Here is a 26470-nt window from a genome sequence, read left to right on the forward strand (position 1 = left end):
TATTTTGGATATAGGAACACAGGTGAATGAAATTCGCGATTAAGTAGAAATTGCAAATGAAAATTTATAAAAATGGATCAGTACACTCGTGTTCATTAATGCCTTGAATTCCACATCACATGGACTTGGATATTATCGACAAAACAATGTTGTTTATGAAGAGATAGGACTTTTAATAATTACATATTGTTTAAAGCAATGTCAATTTGTTATAAACAATTAATAATGGGAAGTTTATTTTGATTGAAAAATTGTTATTGTTAAGTTTGTTCTTAGATTTTTTTTCTCTCCCTATATGTCATCTTGCCAATTCCAATATTTATATATTAAATCATATTTTTTTTCTTGTTCAAAAAATTCATAAATTCTTTTATGATTTATGAGACTCTTAAGATAATGTCGTTCTTTAGAATTATAGGATTGCTGGTCTAATAATTTATCAGCCAGATAGAATTGATTTTCCTTGATAAAATCTTCCCAAATGTCTATTATTTGCTTTAATTTTTTTTCTCTTCGCTAGACATCTATATCTCCTTTATTACTTGATCGAGAAATTTATATTCATCATCTTTTATCGACTCATTGCATCTCATTTCGCTACATTTTATGTAATTATCTCTGACAGATGCAATTGCTGGATCATTTAATATTAATATAATGCTATCGATCAAACCGTGATTATTAAATTTTATAATCTTTTCAATTCCGTCTAAGCTTACAGTACCGGACATAAATGCTGTGTGATTTTCTATAAGACGGTATAGGAAAATCACATGTATAACCTTTAAAAAATTAAACAGCATTTATGACCGGTACTGTAGAAAATTCAAGATTGGAAACTTGATGTAAAAAAGAATCATTACCGCGGTCGGTAATTGCTCTTATGGTATAGGAAAGGCATATTAATGTAGCTGAGTGTACAGTAATGGTAAAAAATTTTGTCAATATAATAATTTAAAAATTCATATAACTAAAGTAACGTTATTTCGTGAGTTTATTTTGGTTTATGAGAGAAAAATTTTACTGATAAATTTCTTGTTTTTATGTGTGTTACAAACTGATAAGAGTAATATTCGAACCAATTACTCCAATTCAAGTGAATTTTAGCTTAAACTGTACAGATAAAGAAAGAAAGCCCTTCAAAACAAAGATAGAGAAACAAATGAATGCATGTAAATACCAGTAGCCTGTGTGTGGTCCATAACATATATTTTAGTGTTTGTTTGTCTATAGATATAGAAAGGGTGGCTTTTCTCTCTGATCTATGTATATAAAGAATAAATTAGATTGTAAGCATATATGTATGTGTGTTCAATTATTACATGCTACTCTGAATATTGTATAAAATGCATATCACAGATGCCAGTGAACGTTAAATACTAAATTTATGTGTTACTCTGTCTTTTCTTCTATTATTACTCCATAAATTAATTCTACGACTGAAGAAGTAGTTTGTTTTCTTATTCAGGTAACTGAAGAGCTTAAATTGGTCAGATGTTAGTAAAATTTGGAAATTAAATTAAACAAATTTAAAAATAATTTAAAACACAAATTTACAACATTAGAATTCTAATGTTGTTTTAATATTTTAATAATTTCAAGATTTTTTGTGATGTGCAATGATCATCGTATAATGTGTTACTGATTGTAATACGTCATATTAACGGCCTAATTTAGAAGAAGAATAGCAAAAACGTCCTTTAAAAACAATACTGTTAATTTTATTAATAGATTTTGGACAATGTAGTATACATTGATTGTCTCAAAAGATATTTTTATCTTCGATTGATTATCATATTTTGGATATGTCGTATTTGGTATGTATAAGTGATATTTTCAATTAAATCATCTAATTTATTTAAATTAAGTGTATTCCAAGTTCTTTAAACATGTTCCATTGTGTTTTTTCTCTTTTAGATTAAAGAAGAATGGGTTGCGTTAATAGTCGGGCAGATATTAATGATCTCCATCCAAATATATTCCAAGTAATGAATGTTGATGACTTGGGTAATCTTATTACCCCTGGTAGACTAGAAGTAACTGAGTCAGACATTGTACTTTATCCAAGAAGCAAGCAACCAGTCAAATGGCCACTTAGATGTTTAAGAAGATATGGATATGATTCTGAAATTTTTAGTTTCGAGTCAGGAAGAAGATGCTCCACTGGTCCAGGAATTTTTGCTTTTAAATGTCGAAGAGCTGACCAACTTTTCAATCTCGTGCAAACAAATATTCAAGTAATAGATTATTGTTATTTTATTCAACCTTGAAATAGATGATATAATGCGATATTGATTTATTCTGCTTTTTATTAGGAATGCAACAATAGTGGAGAAGATGCAATATCACGAGATCTTTCAATACCATCACATTCTGGTCCAACAATCACGCGATTAACAACAATACAGAGTGAACCGAATTACCTTGATCCAACACCACTTTGGGCTAATAGTCGAGTTAATGCTAGATTTTCTCATAGTCAGCAAAATGGAACCAGTAGATTAGGTAGTGTAGGTAGTAGCAGTGGACCTATATCACCACAAGGTACTATAAGTTCACCATCTCCACCACCTGTGATGCTGCCACCGCCACCACCCGCTCCACAGCCCCATCCGTCCGCATTATATGTCAACGAAGATATTTTGTCAACTATGGCTACAGAAATGGAGCACAATAATAACAAGAGCTTGCGGAGAACAATCCAAAGGTACTTTATTTGATTAATTATTCGCAAAATTTATTATTTATCATTTATGATTAAAATTAACTTGTTTATACTCAGATCTTATACAATAAGTAGTACAACATCGAGTAGTGGATTTGCATCTGAAACAATTGGTATGCTGAACAACCAAGACATCCACAATCACAATAAACCATCGCCTTTAACGATGACTCCATACATGAATGTGGATTTGAGTAATGATCCTAGTCCACTTTCGCCTTCCCATAGTATTTCTGTGTCTACACCATTAAAAGAAGATAAATATGAGACAGACAATTCAGGACATGCCTATGTGAACGTTAACCTCAGTCAAGAAAATTTATTAGAATGCTCAAATAATATACGCACACGAGTGTCGACATTACCAATTGTATCACCATCTCTTCCACCAGACTGGGATGATAGTTCTCGACATTGTTACGCTAACCTTGAACCAAAAGAACTTGATAATTTGCGTACGAAAATTGCAGCAACTTCCGCAAGTACTGAAAAGCCAGTAGTACTGCCAGTAGCTCTACCTGCAGAAGTTACAAGAGAAGTCAATTACGCTGTGCTGGATCTAGACAAAAATAACATTTCAGTGACGTTAACACCTGATAATGCTAATTCATTGCCGTCTCCTCCGGATTCACCTGATAAACCCCAAAAAGGTTATGCAACAATAGATTTTAATAAAACGGCTGCACTGTCTCATTCCGCCAATCCAAATGTCGTTAACGACAATGAAGGATCGAGAAAAACGAGACATAATTCAACTATCAACGATTTAAGTACCCCTTCGAGGCAGAGCTCTTCCATAAGTGAGTAATTTCATGTTTTATATACCATTTTTTTATATAATTAACGCACATTTTCTATAACATTATGTTTTTTATATACATCCATTCTTTCATGAGATTTATAAAATTTCAATGATAACATAATGATCTTATTGAGAGGTATTATTGTAAAACACATTATAATATTAAATAATGTAAAAAAGATCTCACTTTATGAAAGTTATGTTTCTAGTAAATGTGATAGAGATCACATAAGTAAATAAGAATCTCTGTACAAAAGCCTAGATCGAAAATCACGATGCTTTCTAATTTTGACTCTTCACTATATTCATTACATTTGTATGAAAAAATGCCAAAAAATAGATAGCTAGAAGTTAAATTTATTGGAATGGAATTCGTTGATGGGTATAATACTGATTATGTTCTTAGAGTTTAACTCAGTTATAAAAATATTTAAATATTTAATGATAGTTAAAAATTGATCTTATCATAAAAGAATATATTTTAAATTATATTTATTAATTAATGTGATTTGAAAATTTAATTTTCATGCTTATAAAGCAAACTTTTAACGATTATTTAATTTTTCTTTCAATTTTATGGGTCTTTTGAAGATATCTTGTACAAAATAAGTTGAAGAGATGTTATCAAAATAAAAATTTATGTTAATAAACACAAAAAACCAAAGATTATTAATATATCAATAGGTAAATGATTTTTAATGATACATTTATTTGCAAATAAGTAGAAATTTTGAAATAATGAAAACTGATGGCATTTTCTTCAACTTTCACAAAGTAAAGTGATAAAGTAGGTAGAATGAAAATAGAATTTTAAAATTGTTTATAAAACCTTACATAAAACTTGTTTATCTCATTGAGAATGGAAAAGTTACAATATATCCATAAGGCCTGTTTATGAAGTTTATAGTGTGTAATTAAAAATGACAAATTGAGTCACACTCTGGATTTAAATGAGTATTTATACCTACTCAATAATTGATAGCTTCTATATTAGATATGTTTGTAATCATGGAGAAATTAGAGAAATTCATTACAGTTTAATTGATATATTTAAGTAGATATTAGAATGAAGGTTGTAAGATTTTTAAGAATATGTAAAAAAATACACCTTTTTAAGAGCTTTATCGTGAATAGCATCAATCTTGATAATTCATTTGTTTTTGCTCTTAAGCTTGATGCTAAGCACATTAATATAACATTCGAACAAATAAATTAAAAAATAATAGAGTAAAACTTTTAGATTTGATATGCAAAGAATGCCAAATTTTGAACTGAAAATAAATGATTCCATATGAAATTTGATATGTCTTACACAGGAAATATTTATTGTTAATCAGAGAATGTGAAAAAAGTTTTCTCGTATAAAATTATATACTAGAGTTTAGCCTGTATTTCATATTACTATGGAATATATGTTACTTGAAACTTTTTATCATCTTAATTTAATATGTGAATTTTTTTTTAAGTGAATTCTAAATTTAGAAAATTGACATACAAATTCCAAATATTCTAATTTGGTAGAATATTTTTTATTTTGAAGTATTAAGATGATGAAAAGTAGAAAGCCTACAAATTGAGATTTATAATCAGCTGAAGATAATTAAGTCAAAACAATATTTACGAGCACAAATTTCCATGACATTACTGAATTCGAGTTACTATGTTATTTAAAACAATTATTTTTAATTTTCTTAAATTTTAATTAAATATTTAATGTATTGAAAAATTAATTATTTAAAATTCCAATGATATCATATATATGATATTGTATCATTTGGATTTATAAATTGTTATTCAAATCTCTTTTGGTTGAAATAATTAAAAATAATTCCATTGTGTCAAAAAAATAGGAAACGATGATTCAGCTACACTTAACAAATGATTTTGTTAATAAATGTGTCATCTGTCTCATACATCTAGAAGCCAAGTGTTGAAATAAATAATTAAATAAAAATGATATCGTAAATAATGAATTACTTCAAATTTAGATTGATATAAAAGCTAGAATACTATCAGGTTATAGAAACAAAAATTTTTATCAAAGTTTAAAAATAACACACAGGAAAGACATTTATATTAATCTATTATATTGATGAATCATACAAAAAAAAAAAAGAAAAAATAACACTTGAATGTGAAGCATTTCACAGGAATGGCAGTATTATTATGACATCATAATAAATACTAGTCTGGCTGCCTTTTGAATTGTAAGATTATGATATAGGTATGTAATAGATTTCAGTAATTAATTAGAAACAACTGAACTAACGACCTATTCAACTTAAAATTTTAAATGCACAATATGATTATAAATTGGATTAAAAGGACTTGTCTCTAAAGTGTTTTAGGAAGTAGAGTTACATACAATAGTCAGCTTTATTGGAAAAAAAGCGAAGATAATTGAATAAACAAAAAACTTAAAGAATAATAAAAATGACTTTGAGTACATTATCGTACAGTAATTTTAAGAATTTGTAAATATGTGTGGCGTAATATATTTTTTATTGAACAAATCTGCAGAATATGCAGTAACTGTATCCAATGGCTGTGAAATGTCATTTGCCACAAGTAATATAATAATAATGATAACAATAATACATCATTATTGTAAAAATATACGAGATATAGATGTATAAATGATATATTTAATTCTTTTTGCAGTTCAATGAACAAATTAATTAATAGTTGATTGTTTTAAATTTACAAATTTATATTATTCTCAAATTAATTATATTGATAATAAAAATATGTAAGTTTTTATTAAGTTGATTCATCAGAAAAAAATTGCAACGTTTATTCAAATTATCATTATAAATATTTTTACTTGAATTGAGGTTTTAATTGAATTATTGTTATTGTGAAATATATAATGCGTATTGTAAAAACACAAAAATGACAAAAAAAAAATATGACATCATCGATAAATTATAAAGATAAAAAAAAAAACAAATATGGATCAAATAACAGTGATTATGTAAAGAAAATTTCTATATATTTACATAGTTAGAATACGAAGGACAAGTTTTATTTTTCTATGAAAAGAAATTTTCTCACAGTTAATAGAAAAAATGCAAATAAAACAAAAATTATAATTCAATAGTTATTTGTCATACGTACTAATATTATATATAATGTAGTTAAGTAAGAAAACAATTATAAGCATTAAAAAACACAAAAATTATATGTATCAATTAGATGATACTATTATGCAACGATTATTCTGGAGAATATCATAGACAATGCCATATAATATTTTAATAATACAAATATCGTATAAAATTATTTTATACATAACTGTATATAATCAACTAAAAATATCACTTTGTTCATTTGTATATCCTTTCAACCCATGCATAATAAAATATATGGAAATGTTATATAAACTAAATATAATTAATGTTTTATTTATTAAAACTTTCATATTTTTTCTCCAAGTGCATATGTTTTATTATTTTTTATTCTTAATTACAAACGCACGCTCTTGAAATTTTAATATCACAATATAAAATTTTCTCTTAATTAAGTAAAATCTTATAAACAAATATTTTTTATTTATTGGAATTTAAAAAATTTATGAATTAAGTAATTAGCTCACGACGTTTCGTTAATTCATGGTTGATAAGTTCAGGAATATCTGGGTGACGACGAAGAGTAGTACAATTAGCAACAAGTATTGGATCAGCTCCAGCTTTGAGTAGCACTTTTACAGCATTTACGAAGCCACTCTCTGCTGCTACTTGAAGTGCCGTTAATCCTTGATGATTAACTTTCTCTAATTGCACTAAAGGTGAAGTAACTAACTGCGAAACTATTTGATGGAATCCTCGAGCTGATGCCAAGTGCAAACATGTATTGCCTTCCATATTTCGGACACTAGGATTTTCACCGTTCTCTAGTAACTTTCCGATTATATCAATGTAATTCTTCCTCGCAGCAATATGAAGTGGAGTCTCGCCATAACGAGAAGTTATTCCTGTTGGAGTATAACGTATCAAGCAGTTTGCAGTATTCAACGCACCGCATTCAAGTGATTCATGTAATGGTGTCTCGCCACGATCATTTTTCAAGGTTGTATCAGCTCCAGCGTCCAGAAATATTTTAACCACCGATTCTATTTCTGTTTTGTGATTATTATCTGAAAAAGATTTGTGATAATAACATTCTTCGGCTGAATTATTTATATTTACATCTTATCATCAATAAACTCATTATTATCTTACCAAAGGCTATAGAAGATGCCAGAATATGTAATGCACTGCGTCCTTGATGATCTTTGTCATTAATAGCACCTGCATTTGCAAGAAGAGCAAGTGATTCTAGCGCTTCATCTAAATTATTTTGAGTACTTTTAGAAAAATGCATATGAGATAATTGACGTGTAAGAATGTGCAAAGCTGTTAATCCACCACCAGCTTCTTTTACATTTGGTGAACATCCATATTCTAATAATTTTTGTATAAATGGCTTGATATTATTAAATCCTCCACTGAGAATTATTCGATGTAAAGCCGTTTCTCCTCGTGGTGAACGAACTCCAGGGTCACATCCGCTCGATAATAAAACACTAGAGAAGAAGATTAATGGGAATTGTATCAAGTGAATACTACAAAGTATTTTTTTTTCTAAGTAGATGATAATATTTACCTAAGTACCGGTAAACAGTGGTTGGTTGCAGCTACCAATAGTGGTGGATCTCCAGACACATTCCAATCAGGCTCATTTAAATTATTAACAAATCCAAAAGCTATTAATTCTTCAATTTTTTCAGCATCGCCCATTCTAACTGCTTTGTAAAACTTGGCAATGTCATCTGGATGAATTTCATTTTTAATATTTTGCACACTAGCTTTAGACTTTGAAGATGGTGATTCAAATACATTTAATGAAATTTCTTCATTCATTGAGTTCTCTATTTCATTCAAACTGTCTTTCAACAATGTAGAATCAAAGGAATTAGAAATATCAGAACCCCGTGGGGGAGCTACGCAATCTAATTCTCCAGAATTACTCCTACTAGAAGCTGAAAGCAAGTCTGAGTCAACTTTATTCTTTGTTGATCCATCAACACCTAATGAATTGTAACCAGATGAGTTCTCTTCGCTGATAAATTCATGACTCTCTAAACTACTGGAAGATGCTGATTCTCCAATACTTAAGTACTCATGTTCATCCCACGTCCGAATCCCACGAGATTCAAGGTATATTTCTAGTTGTCTGGAATATTTCTCCGAAATCGGAAGAGTTTCACCTCTTTCGTTACTTGATGATGAATCATTATCGATCGCAAGAGCTTCCAATACATCCTGTTGTTCTTCGTAAGACATTGAATTTGTATCAGAGCTTGTAAATACTTTTTGTTCACGTAAAAACACTTCGCCAGCACATGCAGCAGTCATTATTTATTGATATACTTAATTATTTATAAGTAAAAGCTCTCACTTCTGTGAAAAAACTTATCCAGCACTTGATCCTCTCGAATAGCCCAATGCCCTATTTCCTCCTCTCAACTTCACACCAAATTGCCACTTAATAAAACGGAGATTTGCACTTTTAGTAATTCACTTGAACCTTTATTTCCGATTTTAATCTTCACAACATTGACTTTTTACGTGTTAATATCATTACAAACTACAGATTGTAAACAATAATTCTAGAAATTTACAAGAAATCAATGGCCCCTTCGGAGTTTAACGAGTGTATGTAAACGGAGCAACAGGCGAACGTGCTTGAAAAGCGAATGAGGGCTCGCCTGCACTGCATTAGCTGGCTTTACTTCTTCTACTTCCTCTTCTTCTTCTCTTTCTTTCTCCAAGACTCACTCGACTTAGTTTTTTTTTTCTTCGTCATCTTGTCAATTCCCCTCCTCCACGACCATATCACCATGCAGAAAAAGCATTGGCGCCGCCAGCTTTGGAATGTCTACGTTTTCTACATACTGAGAACGAGTGCGAAAAAATATACTCACGAAAGTGAGAACTTCGTATGTATATGAAACTCCAAAACATTTATAAGTATTTATATTTTACATAATATACATATATGTAGAGATAGTGAACAGCTAAATTTTTGACGACCTTTCAAATGGTTGACTCATTACATTCCCATTGAAATAAAGCATTCTAAATTCAAAGATATCACACCAAGTTTTGATACGTTCACTCGGAATATGCCATGTTCTCACATCATTTGCTTTGGAATGAATATTTACTAAAGATTTCGTTCCAATTATCAGCATTGAATATTTTATGAATACTTTTAACTGAATGATAATTTTATTTTTTAAATTCTTGAAGTAAGACAAGAAAAAAAATTCTTTCTTAATCATTTGAATAAAAAAAAAATAACTTAATTTATTGATTTATAATAATGAAACACAGCATGAACTAAAAGATAAAGAAAGTAATTAAGTTGATGAAGAATTTAATGTTTATAAAAATTAAAACTAATGATCATTATTATACTTAGTCAGGATTGGTGTAAATAAATGGTATTAACCGTTGCAATTTATGGTAAAGTAAGGCTTTATTTATTATGTTAAATCATAAAACACATAAAAGTGATCAGCCAGTTTTTGTAAATGCTTGAGATCTTAGTGATACAAATCAGAATTACTTAAAACTTATCGTTATGATCATCGTTTACTGCCTTCCTGAAACAAGTATTTAGTATAAGCAATTAGTAGTCAATTAGTAAGATTGAATGGTTCTTGAATGATCGTAATAGCATTTAATGAACCATAAAGGAATATTTACCATTTTTACCTGCTGCGGGATCGGTTAGATGGAGATCTTGATCGTGATCGTTCTATCGGGCTGCGATCTTTGGAATCTGATCTAGTTTTGCTGCGTGACTTGCCACGTCTGTTGCTCCTGCTGCGAGAACGACTGTGAGATGATGATCGGGATCGAGAGCGTTTACTTCTTGATCGTGAACGCGATCGAGAGTAAGATCTAAAAGGAATGAAATATTAATAAATAAAAATGAAGATGATGATTGTAGACAGGTTTTTTTTTTCAGTAAGATCGAGATTATTATCTACTGTTTATTTTTTTTTCAAACTCTTCTGGTGGTAGTAGTAGACATTGCTCACCAATTAGAAGAGCAATGAAAATGTTTAGTAAAAAAAAAGTTATGATAGAAGAATCAACCCTCATTTTCCTCGTAAATTTGATTTCATATACCATTATTGATGGCAGCCTAATGGCAGGCAGCAGAAGTACACGCGATGGCAATGGCCAGAATGGGGAGATTGAAGACGAGCACTTATGCAGGTGAAATCACGCGAGGGTCAGATGAATGGAAGTAGAGTGGCTAGATGGAACGACGATGACGATGACAAGAAGAATATCTTTTTTTTCGGTTTCCTTTGGTTCGAGCAAAAGAGGAGGAATGCCGTGAGTAACTCGGAGGTGCCGATGTGCCGCGAACTCTCAGTCATTAGAGATGGTGTTCAGTGGTTCAGAGGAAGTACAGTGCGTTCGAAAAACACACTAATCACCCCCATCATGATTGTTTTTATTTTGGCCCTCTTTCAACCCTGGAGACATTCAGTAGTAAACCCCGAAGTAGATAGTTTTCTCTACGCTGTAACTACGCAGTGTCTGTGTGTCACAAAGTGAACCTGAAGGCGAATCTCGCGAGAATCTCGGTTGCGATCGTATAACACACATCCGTATGCCTGTTCAGCCGCATCTCCTATAAATAATTCGGAGGATTACATCGGCAATCATTACAGCAAATAATTTTTTCTTTTCTTCAAACTTTTATATACCACGATTACTACAATTTACATATTTATTGCAAATATTTTCAATCTTAAACTTACCGCCCAAAAGTAATAAACATAAAAAGTAATTAAAGATAAAACGCAAGAAAGAATGTTGGCTAACTAAAGTAAATTCACTGTGTTTACGAATTATCAAATATATTTTAATGCATATTCATACATACTTGCGCTTACGACCACCTCTGTGCTTATAACAGTCTCTGGCGTAATGGCCTCGTTCTCCACATTCGTAACATCGATCCTCAGGATGAAATTGTCTTCCACCACCACCACCTCCACCACGTCGTCCTCGATCTCTCAATCGTTTTCCATTGGAACGTTCAACTCTTGCTTTACGACCACAGATCGTGCGTCCATCTAAAGCTCTGACGGCATCATCAGCATCTCGAGCATCCTCGAATTCAACAAATGCAAATCCTGGAGGGTTTCTAGCTACCCAAACATTTTTTAGAGGCCCATAATATGAAAAAGCATTTTCTAAATCTTGTTTTGTCGCACTGTTGCCCAAGTCGCCCACGTATACTTTACAATCTGAAGGGTAGCGTGACATCTATAAAAAAAAAAGGAAAAAACATATGTTAATGTAAACGGTACAACAAGAAAATTAATTACATGCAGTTAGTTTGTACATGGCTCAATATTTCATTCTCCAAACCACTTACCTGACTCATCTTCGGTTAAATTAACTCAGTCACGTTTTAAAATTAAATAAATTGAATCATTAATTGAAAAATATTAATTAGAACTGCATCAATCACTTTTTTGACGCTTATTCAATGGTAGAATAAGTACGTTTGTACTCCAATTATTTCTCCCTGCTTTTTCACAAAATGGCGGCGAACCTTGAACTGTATTGAATGACGACACAATCAATTCAGAGTAGGTAGTAATAGTATTTCTTTTTTTTTTACTCTACTAGCCGGTTATTTTTTCACTAAACGTATAAATAAGTATTAATTGTAGAAAATAACTATCTTTTAAATATCAATTTTGGAGTAGCACAAAAAAAAAAATATTCAATATTTTTCAAGCGTTTTCAATACAATCTTCAAGCGAGGGGATTACTGAGGGTCACTGCCACTCACTAGAGATATTGGAGCTTATGCACAATACATGTTTATAGTCTCGAAAAGAGTATCGTCCGTCCGCCAATTTTACCAATATAAAGCCACTTTGGAGAGATCGTTGCTGAACTTTATGTAAAGTAACGATGAAATTGATTCACTAACGGAAATGGCGCTGCAGTCGCTTTGTTTAATAGCAACCGGCTTCTTTTATGAATGAAAGTAAAAAACTTATAAAGTATTTATCATTTAAATAATAAATATAATTTATAACTTATTTTAAAATTAATAATCATGAATAAATTTTCAGTTTTTAATGGATTTTATAGAGAAAATGTTAAAGCTTGGCTAAAGTTAGAAAGTTTCCCACGGTTGACTTTACGCCTTTACTTTGTGCGGCGGAAAGTAGAAGCTCATCAGTAGTAGGTAGAGAAGAATTGAATAGTTTCTAATGGTAACTTAACGTTACTTGGGGAAAAAAAAATAATTTACCTCAAAGACAAAGAAAGCAAGCGGTTTGTGACACTCACGTTGGCATTCATATCAAGGCAACTCCTCAGACCTTGCTTACCAGTGCCTTGACAACAAACACACAGTAGTCACAATTAGTCTGTTAGAAGATTCGCAGATTTTCGCGTTACTTACAAATTACAAAAATGCCGAACATCATCAATGACATTAAGTTAGACTTCAAAGATGTTTTATTAAGACCAAAAAGAAGTACCCTAAGGAGTCGATCTGATGTAAGTATTTTTGTATTGATTTATTTTAGAAGCTTTCATATTTTTGGATCTATTTTTATTTTTTAATGTACTGTCAACTTGATTAAAATTTTAAAATAAATATTAACATTTTAGTTTATTTATATTTATTTTTATTTAAAAGGATTTTGGTAGAAATAATTTCCCTTTAATTATAGTAACTTTTTTTATTCTCATAAAAGTAATGATACCGTTTCCTATGAAGAATATTTTTGAGTTTAGAAATAAAATAATTTGAGTGATAGATGTGCTTTTTTTAGGTGGACCTCTTTAGAGAAATAACGTTTCGTAATTCAAAACGTACATACCGAGGTATACCAGTAATGGCCTCGAATATGGATACTGTAGGAACTTTTGAAATGGCTAAAGCATTAGCCAAGGTAATTAAAATCTGATTATTAACGATATAATCTAATCTAGGAATAATAAATTTCAAACATTTGTATCGGGCTCTTCTACATGTATACATGTATTTTACTTTTTAGCATGGTGTTTTTACAGTAGTTCATAAGTATTATACTCCAGAAGAATGGAAAGCATTTGCTGCTGAAAATGTTGACTATCTTCAACACATGGCAGTATGCTCAGGAACGAGTGATAATGACTTTGAACGTTTGAAGAGTATTATTGCAGTTGTGCCAGGTATTTCTTTCATCTGTTTAGACGTTGCCAATGGATATTCACAACATTTTGTTGAGTATGTAAGAAAAGTCCGTACAGAATTCCCGAGCCATACAATAATTGTGAGTATGAGTTATTATTCTGAGAAAGCATTCTTTATCAACTTGAACGGTTTATTACTTTTATCGATTAAATAACGAATGAATACAGCATTAATGTTGATTAACGATCAATTTTTCATCTATTAAGGCAGGAAATGTTGTTACTGGTGAAATGGTTGAGGAATTGATCCTCTCAGGCGCAGATATTATTAAGGTTGGCATTGGACCTGGATCTGTTTGTACCACAAGAATGAAAACTGGGGTGGGTTACCCTCAATTAAGTGCTGTAATTGAATGCGCAGATGCAGCTCATGGATTAAAAGGTCACATTATTTCGGTAAGTATTTTTTAAACTTTGCAATTTTGTATTTAAAGGTCACAGTTATTAAGAACTATTTCACTGTAATTATTCTTTATTATTGATAGGACGGAGGATGTACGTGTCCTGGAGATTTAGCTAAGGCTTTTGGTGCAGGCGCAGATTTTGTCATGGCTGGTGGTATGTTTGCTGGCCATGATGAATGCGGTGGTGAAGTTATTGAAAAAAATGGAAAAAAAGTCAAGTTATTTTATGGAATGTCTTCCAATACTGCAATGGCAAAACATGCTGGAGGTGTTGCAGAATACAGGTTTTTGTGAAGATTATTTTTGTTCATTTATATTAGGAATATTTTTCTGTACATTCAATTTTAATTTTAGGTCTTCGGAAGGTAAGACTGTTGAAGTGCCTTACAGAGGACCTGTAGATACAACGGTTTTGGACATCCTGGGAGGTCTTAGATCAGCATGCACATATGTAGGAGCCTCTAAAATACGAGAACTTCCTCGACGTGCAACATTTATACGATGCACTCAACAGCTTAATAACATGTATGGATCATCAGAAATTTAATGTTGCGTAAAAAGTTTTTATATTTTACTAGACCAATTGATTTTAAACGATAAAAAAATTAATAGTTGCTTAAAGAAATATCAATAGTTATTCGACAATTATTTAAGTCGTTGAATCATGCAACAAAGCTTTTTAGTTATTGAAGTTTAATCAAAATATTTGAAATTCGCATTAACTATTGAATTACACACTGTCATGATAAATGAATAAGTCGTAATGCAATGACAATGTTGATAACAGCTTATAAATTATATTATTCATTGCAGTGTCAATATTTTTCTTCGAAAAAATCGTAAAACAAGACGGAACTGTTATTCGCTTACATTCATATCAAAGTTTCAATGTACTCGGTTTTATTTTAATTATTTTTATGTATGTGTTATCATTGGAAAGAAAAAATGATATTACAAAATTCGATTAACAGATAATTTTAATGATATGAAATAGTTTCTACGCACACTTAATTATTGGTCTAGACGTTTTACGGTAACAGTATTGATATAATTAAGATACTAAGTATTTAATATGAAAAGGAATTTGATCGAGTCATTAATAAAGCGTATTTTCTAAATAATTCTTATTCAAAAATTGATAATTATAAAAGATGATATCGAAATTAAGTTTATTGAATATAAGCTATGCTTTAAAATAGACCAAAAGACTGTAATATTTGTAATTTTCAATTCTGTTACGTATTTATAATTTGAGTAAATTAATTAATATATTGTTTTGATGTAATAGTATGGTGTGATAAATAATGTACGATTATATCCAAAGATTGCTGTTAACGATGAATTTATTTATTGTAAAAATGGTGAATTATAAATGAATATGTTGTCTCGTTATTAAAAAAAAAATGAATAAAATCAAAATGCGCCTACATAGTAGTTAATTTCATTTATCGAATAATAATTATCACATTTTACAATGAAAATTGATATTCGATGAAAAAGTATAAAAAAGAATATTCATCATGATAATTTTAAATAATTCCTAAGTCACTGATACGATTTTCTTTTTGTCGTAAAAAAGTAATTATAACAAATAGATGTAATGTTTAATAATGCATTCGAGTCCAATATTATATCAATTATTCACTTGGCAGTTTCCGCACAGACTCACTGTTTATAATACAAGGACGGTCAGAATTGTATTTACATAAAATGATTTCCCTTGCATATCATCGTATTATTGATTTCTTCTGGTTGACAATCCCCGACATGAAGTGCGCCCTGAAAAGGATATGCAACTTATAATTTGATATTTCAATAAAGAGGAATAATAGAAAAAAACATAATCAATGAAAATAATTATAAGAAATAATATTCGACACATACATATAGAGCAAATTTAACTAGACTTATAGAAATCGGTGCATGATATACATGTCTAAATAAAAGAGTGCTAAATGATTTTTAAACATATACCAATTTTATATGGTATTTCAATGTAATAAGTGGTTTATCTAACAAATTAAATTAAAAATAACTAAAATATGACATATATTATTGATATCGCGATCATAATGTGAACACTATTAGCAAACCTATGTGTGAATATGAAAATAAGATAATAGCAACACTTGGAGTAAATTATTTTTAGCATATTTAGTACCTTATTCTTATTCATTTATTTACCATTCTTTTTTAGTCTAAATGTAGTACTTGATGAAGATATCTTGAAGTTGTTTATAATCCATTTCTTCATATATTTTTCATAATTAATTAAAAAATTTTATCAGATACATTTACATTATTATGCACTTTCATTTCTTTATCAAAGATAGTTCATTACATAATTATCAATTTTCTCAGAAAAAAAACAGTTTTAGAAAAAAAAGAAACATCGTGTTTACATATTTAGTTCATTAATACGTACAATATTTCACAAATTATTTTTATATGTATTATAAATTCATGATAGAGAGCAGTATATGCAGTGAATACGAGAGTAACAGTTTTCGGATAATCGATATATAGAGTAAATAATAACAATAATAATGAACAATGATATTTCATCGATGATAATGATTCCTAAAATGACAAAACTATAAATGAAGCTATTGATAAACAAAAAAAAAATATATGACAAAATTATCATTAAGTTGAACATGGGAAGGTCCACTGATAATCACCTTATGTATTAGGCCTCCTATTTCCTGAGAACGCATTCATATGACAAGCGAACAAAAAATTACTCTGCTTAGCAATTTCTAAAATGATATCTAAATAATACGTTTTGTGTAGAGTAGATTCTAGTCAGCTGCTTCTGCATCTAAAAATGGAACTAGTGTAATAGGCATAGGGCTTAAATAACAAGTATAAAATGATGATATCTGTAAATATGAAGCGCTTTTTGATTGAACTGAGTATTAAATTACACAATATATATATGTAAACATATTTAAACTACTGATATTGCATCATACAAGGCTTAATCAAATGATGATCGATTAAACAATTTAATTGAAAAATGTATAATCATAAAAGCATAGAAATGATAATTTATTTTACGGAGCAGTATTAGATACGGGGTATGACATGTTTCAAATAGAAGCTGGATTTATAAATTAAAACGGGTATTAACGAGTTAATAAATTATATTTTACTGTAGTATTTGCCGTACAAATGAAGTCCAAAACGTCCGCTACTCTGCTGCATCACCTGCTAATATTCAAGCTTGTCTTACGTATCTATATTTTTTTATAACAAACAATTTTGATGGAACACATACAAATTTTGTGTTTAATTTGTTCTACATTATACTCCTCAATTTTTTCATTTCTTTTATCCTCATTATTTTTAGAATTAATATCATGAATATTCTACATTATTCATGTGATTATAAGTAATTATAACTATATATATATGAAGTTAATTCATTAATAATATGTGGAAAAAAATTTACGGAGGACATTATAATAATTAAAATTGATATAATTTGTTACTATCATTAAATTTGAAAAATGCTATTTATGGCTATTTATAACATGGCCAATTATAATGATTTTATTTTGTTCTTTCAATATTTTCTTTTATGTTAATATAATTAATTATATGAAGACAACAGCGCAGGCATTAACCGCATCCCATTGGAAAGCTATCTGAAAACTGTGGGAAATGATTGATTACAGTAGAAAAAATATTGCTAAATACATTGTTAAATTAATATTAACAAATTTTCAAAGGTGTAAATAACAATAATTAAACATGTTTAATCATAATTTCTTATCGTCATATATCCCTGAAAAATTTAACCAACACGAATGCAAAAAAAATAGATGTATATATATAATAAATAACAAATATGCAAATGCTGGTTTCATATTCTTACACCATTGATAAACTTATAATATTTATTTTTCATGTTCGAAATTGTAGTTTACAATTTCAAACTTATTAAAACAATATTACAATCTGATAAAGAAAACTACATAGCTAATTAATAGTTATTTGAAACAATTTTTTTTAGTTTCGTTAAGTTATAATATTTAATAATCAATTTAATCATTGATAGAAAAAAAAATTGAATGCAGTTTTCTTTGATTGTAATTCAAAAAATTGATAAAAATGATACTTACTTATTGTTGGTGAAGAAAAAATTTAATTTTCAGAGCTGGGCTGGGGGTATGAATAGTTCTGATAGCCACCGGCAAATGATGAATTTTGTTGTTGACCAGATTGGGCTTGCGGTGTTCCAGCAGTTGCAGCATAATAATTAGCCGGTGTAGCTCCTGCATTCATACCGGGATAAGCTCCATATGCTTGAGGGAACGCATTTGCTGCTGCTGGAGCAGGTCCTGTTGATTGATTCTGCATAGCTTGAGGTTGCATTTGTGGTTGAGCCATTTGATTGTTTTGTATTCCCAACTGAAATGTATTACAATAATTAATCAAATTATTCAATTAGACAGCTCTTGATTTAATAACAAGTAACTATACCTTTCCAGCTTTCATTTGTGCTTCAATGGCTTCTGCTTCTTTTATTTTACCGATACTTCTATAATATTCAGCCCATTGAGCACTGTAATCTGCTTGTCCTCCATTTTGAGCTGAGGCTTGTTGTTGACCCTGCTGAGGTGCCTGTGCTTGTTGTTGTGCAGCAGCGCCTGCAGCACCTGGCGTCGCTGCTTGCTGCTGATTATGATCTGATTTTGCTTGTTTTGATTGTTGTTCAATCATTTCTGCTTCCCTATGCATTCCAAGGGAACGATAATATTCCGCCCATTGAGCACTATAATCTGGTTGCCCCGTTTGCGGATTAACTTGAACTTGCTGAACATTATCTGTTGAAAAAAAAATTTATTCATTAATGTTATTAATAAGTTTCATGTTATTTTTATGTAAAAATCGAATACTTACTTGGATCAGCTGTCGGAGTTTGATTGGGCCATGATTGATATCCAGTACCTGTATTCCAAGTAGGATTATAACTGATTGCACCTTGACTGCTTGCGTAAGCATTATTGGCATTTCCTTGGAAGTCATGCATAGAATCATTCTGAAAAGACATCGAATTGTAAAATAATCCTTAAACTAATTTAAAGTCTACTTACCATTCCTAATTTTTCACTAAATATTCTCTTGGCATGCTCTACTTGTTCTGGTGTTCCACGAATAATAAAAATCTTTTCATTTTCGTTGCCTTGATTTCTACGATCAAGCTCACAATGTGCACCAGTTTGTTGGTTTATTTGTTTAATTGTTTCACCTCCTAGAAAGTATAATATAAATATGTATTAAACAAAAATGAATAATGCAACAAGATTTTTAATTGAATTTGAAAGTAGTAACCTTTTCCAATAATTATTCCACATTTGGTAGAAGGAACATTATAAGTAGTTTCCACTTTATCTTGCATCGAACCACCTCCTTGACGTCTATCCCAGCCACCATATTCATTTGGACGGCCTCCTCCGAATCCATTTCCTCGAGGATTGCCGCTTCTACCCACTGGAGTTCTATCGTCCCTTCTCTAAAATTGTCTTAGGTCAACACAAGGCACTCATGTGCAAGAGCAAAAAGTTTTATGATTAAGTTAAAGTCGTTACACTATCAATAAGTTCTTGAATCCTTTGTCGTGCTTGTTCTACAGCTTGAGGTTTCCCTGACAATAGACATTTCCGATCTCCAGGACCATCTTCTCTTCCTTGCTGAAATTGAACTCGTGCCCCTGTTTCTGATTGAATTTTTTTTATCATATCACCTCCTTTACCAATAACTACTCCGACTGCCGCTCTTGGTACAAGAACTTCTACTCCATCTGCATTTGGAGTAGTATTATTAAAACCATTATCACTAGGAAAACTTCTTTCATTGTTTCTTGGAACCCTATGGAACATTTGCATTTCTTTTTCTGCTATTAATTCATACACTAATTGTTTAGCATATTCTACTTTTTGAGGATCTCCAGTTATTCTGAAATAATTGAAAAAAATTTCAGAATTATTGCTTCAATTAATTAATTTTATAACCAAAAATTCACAATATATTTAACTATGAGAAACAATTGTTAAAAACAAATTACGATCTTTTTTTAAATAATATACCTTAGAGGTTTTTCTTGCTCTTGTGATGGTCCATCTTGAATAACAACCATTTTTGCTCCTGATTTCTCTTGAAGTTGTTTGATTGTCTCACCTCCTTTTCCAATAATTAATCCAACTTTTGGACCAGGGATCATAATTTCAACCGATCCTGGATGGCTTCCAACCATTGGTGGTCCCCCTCCACCTCCAGAATTAGTATTTGCATTACCACTCATACTTACTTCACCAATTCCTTCAGTCCTGCATCTCTGATTCACAATTGACAATACAAGCTCTTTTGCACGACTGTAACAGCAAAAAATGAAATATAAAATGAAATATTTGATATAAATTATACATAATAAAATTCAAAATTAAGCAATTTACGCGACAAATAATACAATTTTTGCAAAGCACAATCACATGGCTGTAATATTCCGAAAAAAATAAATTGATATGTCAAAAATTACAAATGGATTGTTTTATATCAAGCGAGTTCTAAGTGTGTATAATATAATCATTAAAGACAAAAAATTGTTGTCTCGTTGAGAATAATACGCCCCCATGCACAAGCCTATCTTCCATCCCTCCTCTCTCTTTCTCACTCTTCTCATTCCCTATAGGTAAAAGTAAAAAACTATTAGTAAATTTCAAAAACTATTAAAAATCAACAAAATTGATAACATTGCTTATTGCAATTTAGCATTAATATTAGTAAAGATATAAATGTTTAAGGAGCAAAAAAAGAAAGAGTCGAATCTATGTCCATGGTGGGTACCCAGGATCTACAATAAAATTCTGAAAAAGTGAATGATATCTATATGCATGTGCATGACATATCAATGAATAAAATCATCATGAAAAATATAACAATTTTAAAAATACATGAAACATGTATGAAAACATTGAAATTCAGGCGAATTATATAAAAAATCATTACATTATGTTATGTAAATATTATAATTCAAACGTATCTATGTTTTTTTATGATAATTACGGTTTCTTTGAATACATATAAGTAATTAACTTGCTTAATTAATTCAAATAGTATTATGGACTACGTTTATGAATTCATATAAATATACGTATATTTATATGTATTGCGTACGAAGAAATTAAAAATTATTAAAGTAAGAAAAAGGGAAAACAAGTTACTTGACAGCTTCTCTTGAGCCCGTTAGGGTGCAAACACGTTCTGAGAGACCGCCACTTTCGGGCGCCATTTGTATTTTACACCCCGTTTCACTTTGCAATCTCGTTATTTGTTCACCGCCTCGGCCAATTACTGGAAAAATACACATAAATTTAATTATGAAAAGAAGATGTTTATAATTTATAATAATATCCTCCAGGATATTGATTATTGTTACACATCAAAATATAAGAAGAAAATGTTGACCTTAATTACAATTCACGATTTCAAAATATATTAATCATCTTTTAAAACTAAATTTTACTACTTACTCAATCCGACCATTTTGTCAGGAACCCTGATATCTTCATTGCAAATACCTCCCAGACTTCCAACAGAAGTTGGCGATGATACTTGGGACGGTACTCCTCTACCTACTGAGTCACCAAGTCCTGGTAATGGACCGGTTCTAAGACCAATTAATGGATCGGGCGCCAGTTTTTTTGTTTCAGGTTCACCTACATATGGAAAAAATAATTTTATTAATAATTGTAATATTTTATTTCCTTATTTGATAAAGTTTTCTAATCATTCATACGAACCTGTGCTATCATCCAAAGATCTCTTTAAACTAGTGTCAGCACTATTTTGGCTGCCTCCAGGATTTATCTTTGCTGCAATCTATGAAAGAAAATTTTTCATTTAAGTTTATTGATTTGAAAAATAAATATCGCAAGGATGTTTATTGGGAGGGGAATGGGGAACGAATGAAAGTATTGTTCTTTCATGATCAATAGATTCATTCTTTTATATAAACATTCAATGAGATTCTGGTTGCACTGATTTCCATGCATGTATATATGAAGATATATACTATTTTTTATAAATCTTGGAAATAAGAAAATCGAAATGGAATGAATGAATTTCAAAAATTTAAAATAAGAGTAATTCTACTGATAGATAGATAGACTAGGAAGTATTGGAGTAACTGTATTATTAAAGAAAGGAAACTTTCTTTATGAGGTATTTATATGGAATTGTTCGAATTAATTCGAAATAAAAATATTTGACTATTTTCAGTCTATACATTGTTATAATTAGGAGGGAAGTATAAGAATAGAATGAAACATGAATCATATACCTGTTTTGCACGCTGTAAAGCTGCTGCGAAGGCAGAACTTTGGCTAAAATTTTGATGAGGCGGAGCTACCGCTGAATAATCACTCATTATTAACCATTAAAAGCTAAGACTCAACACTGATTTATAATTTTGGATTATGTTTAACCTAAAATTATACGCGTTGGTCCTGTAGCGACTTAACACCAAATTCTACCCAAAAATTTCACCGACACATTAAGTTTGGAGTATTAGAGCAATTTCTTGAACTTGCGTTTCGTGCAAAAAGAATGAGCTAGTAAATGCGGCCGATGAACACTAATGAAAACGGCGCAAGCGTCAGTTATAGTGTATCAAGTAATAAAGAAAACTAGATTCGAATAAACGCGTTGAGGGTGGTTTCCCCCTTACACTTAATAACTTTCTAAAATTTCACACAATAAATTCGAAATTTAGCTTAAAAAGCAAGAGAATGCTGAACTTTAGAAGATTGGCATTTTCTCCGGCTGTCCACAACGATCCTTCTTAGTTGAAATTTTCAGGAGCAGAGAGGTGTTTTCTCTCTGGAGTGAGAAAGAACTTACTGCATTCTCATGTACGGCGACATTCAAGCGAATTTCGATGAGTAGCTTCTCAATCGCCACTATAGAAACTAACCTTAAATATTGCCGGTAAACATAACCGTAATTCCATTCAAGATTTTGCTTTTTTTCAATTTGTAATTCGATTGAATTAAAATTGTTTTTAAATGAATATTTGTTTAATTGGTGTATTGTACAGCAGGTCATAATTTAATGTAAAATTAATTTCGCAAATTTAACATTATGTAACATTTGATTAAATATTTGATGACACTAATTAATTTCACAATTTTCAGTTTTATCTCTTGATCTTTGGTTTAATAAGGAAAATAATGATAAGTCTATTTATTCAAATATACTGTTAAAATAATACTATATTTATCAGTAAGATTTGAAATTCAACGATAAGTCTGGAAATTGGAAATAATAATTGACATTTGTTGTAATATCTTGTGAACATGTCTTAATGACAAGCTTACCGGATGAATATAATTTCTAATTAAACTCATCAAGAAAAATATGTATCATTATATATCACACACGTTGTTTGAGCATATTATCATTGTCAATCAAAGTGTACACCTGTTGATTGCTACAATCTTTGTAGATTATCTATGAGTTACATTGCATCATCTTCTAGTCATAACATTTTCCAAGTTAAAATCTCCAAAGTTTTATCAGTGCTCCAATATTAAATTTACTATTTGTTTCTAAAATTAGTTTGTTGTCATAATGGCTGTTACACAGTTGAAAAATTGTGTAGAGTTACCATTAAATAATGAGGATTTAAGTGAAATAATTGACAAGGCCAAGGATTACGCTTTAATGCATGGTATGATAAAATTATATTATATCTTTTAATAAATTCTGAAAAATAACTTCTAAATTATGTTTAGGAATGACGATGCATTCAAATAATCCATTTAATCGAAATTTCGTAAGAATTTCTCGTTTTACTTTGCTTCCTACAAGTTTTCCGGAAAAAGAATTTCTCAAAGCTAAAAACATTCAAATAACACTCAACAATCTTATACACAAAGTTGCATATGATCATGACTTTCTTACGAGCACTTTGCAAAGGTATAATTAATTTTAATAACAAGGTTTTTTTTTTCAAAAACACGACCTTAAAATTAATTCCAAGTTTTTTTAAACATTGTAAATTGTTATATTTCAGTACAATTAAAGCTGATGAATTTACCAGGAAGCTTTATAATATATACAAAACTGTACATAAAGAAGGATACACTCAGGTGAAGAATTAAGTTAGTTTGAAATTCTAATAAACATTCATGTTAGTAATTAATAATCATTTTTAATAGACCAACAGTGTAGGTCTAATGCGATCTGACTATCTCTTGAACGGTGATATGAAGATAAAACAAGTTGAGTTTAATACAATTTCTTCTAGTTTCGGTGGATTAGCTCCAATAACAGCTAAACTACATAAATATATTTTGACAGAATTAGGGCATTCAGACAAGACAATTAACGTAAGTGTATTTAGATAATTTAAGTTTTTTGAAATAACTATTTTATGACATTTTTAGATTCCAGAAAATAAATCTATTAATGGGCTTGCCAAGGGACTAATAGAAGCATGGAAATTATATAAAAATAAAGAGTTAGTTTTTATTTTATTTATCTTTACGGTACCAATTATTCTGCTCTTCAATGTTATCAATATTTTTAATTTTAGGGCTGTGATATTATTTATTGTTGAAGAAAATACCAGTAACATATGTGATCAACGAGCTTTCGACTACGTTATTCATGAAGTAAATCCACAGATTAAAATAATAAGAAGAACTTTTAAAGAGATTATCAAGCAGGCACAATTGAGACCAAATAAAGAATTAATCGTGTAAGTAGTTTTTTTTATAAGTATGTTTCTACATAAAGAAAAATTATTTTTTCAATTTAGTAAATATTATTTTTTAGGGGAAAATATTTAGTAGCTGTTGTTTATTATCGTACCGGATATGAAGCCGCAGCATATACCTCAGAAGATGTGTGGTCAGTTAGGCTGTTAATTGAACAATCAAAGGCATTAAAATGTCCTTCAATTCAATATCAGTTAGCAGGAACGAAAAAAGTTCAACAAGTGCTTGCTCAACCAGGTGTTTTGAGACGATTCCTAAATGAAGATGAAGCTACGAGAGTACGTGAAGTATTCACTGGTCTTTATTCTTTAGACTTTGTAAGTTGGTTTTCTCAATAAATATCCTTAATTAACTTCAATATATTAAATTGTGCTAAAAGTTTTATCTGATTATTAATAGGATGAATTAGGTGAGCAAGCGATAGAAATGGCAATAATGGAACCAAAAAAATTTGTAATGAAGCCACAGCGTGAAGGAGGAGGTAATAATATTTATGGTGATGAAATTAGATCTAAATTAGAAGCTATCAGGAATTCACGAGATCGAGATGCATATATTCTTATGGAATATATTGATGCACCACTTCAAGATAATTACTTACTTGGTCCTAATGATCAAGAACCTCAAATACAGAGTCTAATTTCTGAATTAGGAATTTATGGGATAATTATTGGGTAAGAAAATTGTATTTTATTCTTTTAAATAGTTCTAATGTCGGTTAAATCGACTTATTAATAATTGAAATTATTTTACAGTGATCAAAATCATGTAAGTGTTAATGAGCAAGTGGGTCACGTAATTCGATCTAAGCCATTTGGAGAAGATGAAGGTGGCATTATTGCAGGTGCAGGAGCTCTTGATAGCCCATATCTAGTTAAGTAGACTATGTCCTAAAAAGGATATTTATTTTTTTTAATCATTAAAAATATATGATTAATATTGAAATGTTTTCTTGGTTTTTTATAAATCAATTAACATTCAGTCAATTTATGTTTAATTGAAAGGAAATTTTCATATTTTTACCTTATTAAATGATAAATATATTTATAAAAATACATTGAAGAGTGAAATTTTATTCTTTTTTTATAGATTATAATTTTATTTAATTTAGTAACTAAAAATTAAGTCAATAATAAGTAGAAGATCATAGTTAGCATATTCTCCAAGTTAGAGTCTGATAGGATTAAATTTAAGAGGATCATCCCAAGTGTCTGCAGTGTTGTGCATTTAGGAAGTTACTAAAATTATTATGTCAAACTGTAATGATACATATTCGTCAGAACTCAGATCGATATTTACACATTTGACTATAAAATAGTGCCTTAGTATAATTAAAATAATAAAATTTTTTTAATCAAAAAAACATCAGAGAACTTTCTCAAAAATGTGATAGATACATATGGATTGAATTGAAAAGGACGTAAAAAATGACAAAAAGTTTCTATTACATTTCAAAAACTTTCCAGAAAATCAGAATT

At 29.9% G+C, this 26470-nt stretch overlaps 6 protein-coding genes across 15 annotated transcripts; 3 read left to right on the plus strand and 3 right to left on the minus strand.

Moving 5' to 3' along the window:
• The first annotated feature begins 379 nt into the window (after positions 1-379).
• On the plus strand, positions 380-6200 carry LOC118069040 (fibroblast growth factor receptor substrate 2). 2 transcript variants are annotated; one of them, XM_035086868.1, is made up of 5 exons: positions 380-1066; positions 1469-1817; positions 1918-2237; positions 2316-2707; positions 2783-6200. In XM_035086868.1, the coding sequence occupies exons 3-5, from the start codon at positions 1929-1931 to the stop codon at positions 3531-3533; spliced, it is 1452 nt and encodes a 483-aa protein (XP_034942759.1). In that variant the 5' UTR covers positions 380-1066; positions 1469-1817; positions 1918-1928; the 3' UTR covers positions 3534-6200. The 2 variants fall into 2 exon arrangements, with proteins under 2 accessions (XP_034942759.1, XP_034942758.1); XM_035086867.1 differs by having other exon boundaries at positions 380-1817.
• Positions 6201-6993: 793 nt separating this feature from the next.
• LOC118069041 (ankyrin-3-like) lies at positions 6994-9495 on the minus strand. Its single transcript, XM_035086869.1, has 3 exons — positions 8172-9495; positions 7748-8091; positions 6994-7662 (listed from the first exon to the last, which is right to left on the minus strand). Exons 1-3 carry the CDS (start codon positions 8921-8923, stop codon positions 7106-7108), a joined length of 1653 nt encoding a protein of 550 aa, XP_034942760.1. The 5' UTR covers positions 8924-9495; the 3' UTR covers positions 6994-7105.
• A 535-nt stretch (positions 9496-10030) lies between these two features.
• Positions 10031-12553, minus strand: LOC118069070 (serine/arginine-rich splicing factor 7-like). 4 transcript variants are annotated; one of them, XM_035086931.1, is made up of 4 exons: positions 11976-12553; positions 11478-11863; positions 10289-10477; positions 10031-10172 (listed from the first exon to the last, which is right to left on the minus strand). In XM_035086931.1, exons 1-4 carry the CDS (start codon positions 11982-11984, stop codon positions 10166-10168), a joined length of 591 nt encoding a protein of 196 aa, XP_034942822.1. In that variant the 5' UTR covers positions 11985-12553; the 3' UTR covers positions 10031-10165. The 4 variants fall into 4 exon arrangements, with proteins under 4 accessions (XP_034942822.1, XP_034942821.1, XP_034942824.1 ...); XM_035086930.1 differs by having other exon boundaries at positions 10031-10176; XM_035086933.1 differs by having other exon boundaries at positions 10280-10477; positions 11976-12552.
• A 343-nt stretch (positions 12554-12896) lies between these two features.
• LOC118069068 (GMP reductase 1-like) lies at positions 12897-15632 on the plus strand. 2 transcript variants are annotated; one of them, XM_035086928.1, is made up of 6 exons: positions 12897-13120; positions 13399-13518; positions 13624-13881; positions 14009-14197; positions 14287-14489; positions 14560-15632. In XM_035086928.1, exons 1-6 carry the CDS (start codon positions 13034-13036, stop codon positions 14750-14752), a joined length of 1050 nt encoding a protein of 349 aa, XP_034942819.1. In that variant the 5' UTR covers positions 12897-13033; the 3' UTR covers positions 14753-15632. The 2 variants fall into 2 exon arrangements, with proteins under 2 accessions (XP_034942819.1, XP_034942820.1); XM_035086929.1 differs by having other exon boundaries at positions 12980-13120; positions 13384-13518.
• Psi (P-element somatic inhibitor) lies at positions 15627-23076 on the minus strand. 2 transcript variants are annotated; one of them, XM_035086922.1, is made up of 12 exons: positions 22553-23076; positions 22014-22092; positions 21744-21929; positions 21435-21564; positions 20301-20585; positions 19803-20169; positions 19546-19726; positions 19308-19465; positions 19114-19252; positions 18694-19037; positions 18333-18621; positions 15627-15984 (listed from the first exon to the last, which is right to left on the minus strand). In XM_035086922.1, the coding sequence occupies exons 1-11, from the start codon at positions 22637-22639 to the stop codon at positions 18355-18357; spliced, it is 2223 nt and encodes a 740-aa protein (XP_034942813.1). In that variant the 5' UTR covers positions 22640-23076; the 3' UTR covers positions 15627-15984; positions 18333-18354. The 2 variants fall into 2 exon arrangements, with proteins under 2 accessions (XP_034942813.1, XP_034942814.1); XM_035086923.1 differs by lacking the exon at positions 15627-15984 and adding an exon at positions 17242-17862.
• A 7-nt stretch (positions 23077-23083) lies between these two features.
• LOC118069067 (glutathione synthetase-like) lies at positions 23084-26323 on the plus strand. 4 transcript variants are annotated; one of them, XM_035086926.1, is made up of 10 exons: positions 23084-23199; positions 23830-23941; positions 24006-24189; positions 24287-24362; positions 24432-24602; positions 24660-24733; positions 24809-24973; positions 25051-25309; positions 25392-25666; positions 25748-26323. In XM_035086926.1, the coding sequence occupies exons 2-10, from the start codon at positions 23842-23844 to the stop codon at positions 25872-25874; spliced, it is 1431 nt and encodes a 476-aa protein (XP_034942817.1). In that variant the 5' UTR covers positions 23084-23199; positions 23830-23841; the 3' UTR covers positions 25875-26323. The 4 variants fall into 4 exon arrangements, with proteins under 4 accessions (XP_034942817.1, XP_034942815.1, XP_034942816.1 ...); XM_035086924.1 differs by lacking the exon at positions 23084-23199 and adding an exon at positions 23202-23324 and having other exon boundaries at positions 23406-23941; XM_035086925.1 differs by lacking the exon at positions 23084-23199 and adding an exon at positions 23209-23311.
• The last annotated feature ends 147 nt before the right edge of the window (positions 26324-26470 follow it).

This window comes from Chelonus insularis, unplaced genomic scaffold (assembly GCF_013357705.1).
Source record: "Chelonus insularis isolate UGA/USDA-ARS -01 unplaced genomic scaffold, ASM1335770v1 contig_404_pilon, whole genome shotgun sequence".
Classification (NCBI taxonomy): domain Eukaryota; kingdom Metazoa; phylum Arthropoda; class Insecta; order Hymenoptera; family Braconidae; genus Chelonus; species Chelonus insularis.

Excerpts from the sequence above, each read along its gene's own strand:
- LOC118069040 (XM_035086867.1), top strand. The coding sequence starts at position 1,929 with ATGGGTTGCGTTAATAGTCGGGCAGATATTAATGATCTCCATCCAAAT. Across the intron at positions 2,238-2,315 it reads TCGTGCAAACAAATATTCAA|GAATGCAACAATAGTGGAGA; the intron begins GTAATAGATTAT and ends GCTTTTTATTAG. Across the intron at positions 2,708-2,782 it reads TTGCGGAGAACAATCCAAAG|ATCTTATACAATAAGTAGTA; the intron begins GTACTTTATTTG and ends GTTTATACTCAG.
- LOC118069041 (XM_035086869.1), bottom strand. The coding sequence starts at position 8,923 with ATGACTGCTGCATGTGCTGGCGAAGTGTTTTTACGTGAACAAAAAGTA. Across the intron at positions 8,092-8,171 it reads CACTGTTTACCGGTACTTAG|TGTTTTATTATCGAGCGGAT; the intron begins GTAAATATTATC and ends CTTCTTCTCTAG. Across the intron at positions 7,663-7,747 it reads GGCATCTTCTATAGCCTTTG|ATAATAATCACAAAACAGAA; the intron begins GTAAGATAATAA and ends AATCTTTTTCAG.
- LOC118069070 (XM_035086930.1), bottom strand. Across the intron at positions 10,478-11,477 it reads AGAGGTGGTCGTAAGCGCAA|ATCTTACTCTCGATCGCGTT; the intron begins GTATGTATGAAT and ends CATTCCTTTTAG. Across the intron at positions 10,177-10,288 it reads TCTAACCGATCCCGCAGCAG|GAAGGCAGTAAACGATGATC; the intron begins GTAAAAATGGTA and ends TACTTGTTTCAG.
- LOC118069068 (XM_035086928.1), top strand. The coding sequence starts at position 13,034 with ATGCCGAACATCATCAATGACATTAAGTTAGACTTCAAAGATGTTTTA. Across the intron at positions 13,519-13,623 it reads TGGCTAAAGCATTAGCCAAG|CATGGTGTTTTTACAGTAGT; the intron begins GTAATTAAAATC and ends TTTACTTTTTAG. Across the intron at positions 13,882-14,008 it reads TCCCGAGCCATACAATAATT|GCAGGAAATGTTGTTACTGG; the intron begins GTGAGTATGAGT and ends TCATCTATTAAG.
- Psi (XM_035086922.1), bottom strand. The coding sequence starts at position 22,639 with ATGAGTGATTATTCAGCGGTAGCTCCGCCTCATCAAAATTTTAGCCAA. Across the intron at positions 22,093-22,552 it reads CTTTACAGCGTGCAAAACAG|ATTGCAGCAAAGATAAATCC; the intron begins GTATATGATTCA and ends TTTCTTTCATAG. Across the intron at positions 20,586-21,434 it reads GGCTCAAGAGAAGCTGTCAA|TCGTGCAAAAGAGCTTGTAT; the intron begins GTAACTTGTTTT and ends TTGCTGTTACAG.
- LOC118069067 (XM_035086926.1), top strand. The coding sequence starts at position 23,842 with ATGGCTGTTACACAGTTGAAAAATTGTGTAGAGTTACCATTAAATAAT. Across the intron at positions 23,942-24,005 it reads GGATTACGCTTTAATGCATG|GAATGACGATGCATTCAAAT; the intron begins GTATGATAAAAT and ends AATTATGTTTAG. Across the intron at positions 25,310-25,391 it reads GTCTTTATTCTTTAGACTTT|GATGAATTAGGTGAGCAAGC; the intron begins GTAAGTTGGTTT and ends GATTATTAATAG.